The 1,512-nt window shown below is 51.5% G+C and overlaps 2 protein-coding genes across 3 annotated transcripts in view; one reads left to right on the top strand and one right to left on the bottom strand.

Annotated features, from left to right (window-relative positions):
- The window catches only part of LOC105550944 (anaphase-promoting complex subunit 11), a 21,475-nt gene that overhangs the window by 8,277 nt on the left and 11,686 nt on the right, over window positions 1-1,512 (bottom strand). The window contains exons 2-3 of one of the 2 annotated variants that reach the window (XM_011996136.1): window positions 985-1,045; window positions 15-134 (exon numbers count right to left, since the gene is read on the bottom strand). In XM_011996136.1, the coding sequence (XP_011851526.1) occupies window positions 15-123 (109 nt within the window). In that variant the 5' untranslated portion in view covers window positions 124-134; window positions 985-1,045. Of the gene's footprint in view, window positions 1-14; window positions 135-984; window positions 1,048-1,512 lie in introns of both variants that reach the window. The other variant, XM_011996065.1, reaches the window with a different exon arrangement.
- The window catches only part of ALYREF (Aly/REF export factor), a 9,898-nt gene continuing 8,507 nt past the window's right edge, over window positions 122-1,512 (top strand). Inside the window, exon 1 of the mRNA XM_011968973.1 lies at window positions 122-139. Coding sequence (XP_011824363.1) covers window positions 122-139 — 18 coding nt within the window. The remainder of the gene's footprint in view (window positions 140-1,512) is intronic.

The raw sequence follows: 1,512 nt of genomic DNA, 5'->3' as shown, positions 1-1,512 counted from the left end.
GAGGGGACACTCACAGTCGGGGCAGCAGCCGTTAAATGCCATCCTGCAGATGCCACAGTTCTCATCGTTGGCCACCCAGAGCCAAGTGGCCACGCCATTCCAGCACTTAATCTTCACCTTCATGGCAACAGAGCCTGTGGTGGAGGGGAACAGGACGACGGGCTAAATTGAGTCTGCAGAGCTAGAACATTTAGGCGCCAAAATAGGTATAAGCCTGGCACAGTTTAGTCCCAGCTACTCAGGGAGCCAAGGCAGGAGGATCACTCCAGCCCAGGAGTCCAAACCCAGCCTGGGAAACATCGTGGAACCCAGCCTGGGAAACAACGTGAGCCCTGTTTCTATTTTATTTTACTTTTATTTTTATTAATTTTTTTTTTTTTTGAGTCGGAGTCTCACTCTGTCACCCAGGCTGGAGCGCAGTGGCATGATCTCACCTCATTTCTTGTGCCTCTGCCTCCTGAGTAGCTGAGACTATAGGCACGCGACTCCACATCAGACTAATTTTTGTACTTCTAGTAGTCGAGGTTTCACCACGTAGGCCAGGCTGGTCTTAAACTCCTGGCCTCAAGTGATCTGCCACCTCAGCCTCCCAAAGTACTGGGATTACAGGCATGAACCACCGTGCCCTGCTGTGAGCCCCGTTTCTATTAAAACAAATAACAGGTAAAGGGCTCTGGGTACAGAGGGTCAGGGCTACAGGGGAGCTAGTGCAGAACAGTGAGCCCTGGCAGCAATCCGCTGTGGCTCACGACTGTAATCCCAGCACTCTGGGAGGCCAATTTGGGAGGATCGCCTGAGCCCAGGAGTTTGAGACCAGCCTGTGTAACATAGTGAGACTGTCTCTACCAAAAAAAAAAAAGAAAAGAAAGAACTATCTGTGAGGTTTCTTTAGCCATCTAGAGAAAGGGCACACTTTTCTCTCCAAGGGAGGGAACTCAGCTCCTCACGGACACAGAGATCACACTGTCAGGAGTTTCATTTTACCTCACGTTGAGGGTATCTTCAAAGATCTCAAGTGGGCCTGGCCAACATGACGAAACCCCGTCTCTAAAAAAATACAAAAATATTAGCTGCAAGTGGCGGCTCACGCCTGTAATCCCAGCACTTTGGAAGGCCGAGGAAGGTGGATCACTTGAGGTCAGGAGTTCGAGACCAGCCTGGCCAACATACTGAAACCCTGTCTCTACTAATACAAAAAATTAGCCGGGTGTGGTGGTGGGCACCTGTTATCCCAGCTACTCAGGAGGGTGAGGCAGGAGAATCACTTGAACCTGGGAAGCAGAGGTTACAGTGAGCCGAGATCGTGCCATTGCATTCCAGCGTGGGCAACAGAGTGAGGCTCCGTCACACGTATACACACAAAATTAGCCAGGCGTGGTGGCGCACACCTATAATCCCAGCACCCAGCTATTCAGGAGGCTGAGGCACAAAAATCGCTTGGACCCAGGAGGCAGAGGTTGCAGTGAGCCAAGATCACAGCACTGCACTCCAGCCTGGGCGACACAGTGGGAC

Source organism: Mandrillus leucophaeus, unplaced genomic scaffold (assembly GCF_000951045.1).
Source record: "Mandrillus leucophaeus isolate KB7577 unplaced genomic scaffold, Mleu.le_1.0 Scaffold1, whole genome shotgun sequence".
NCBI lineage: Eukaryota > Metazoa > Chordata > Mammalia > Primates > Cercopithecidae > Mandrillus > Mandrillus leucophaeus.
This window is presented reverse-complemented; position numbering and strand designations above follow the sequence as displayed.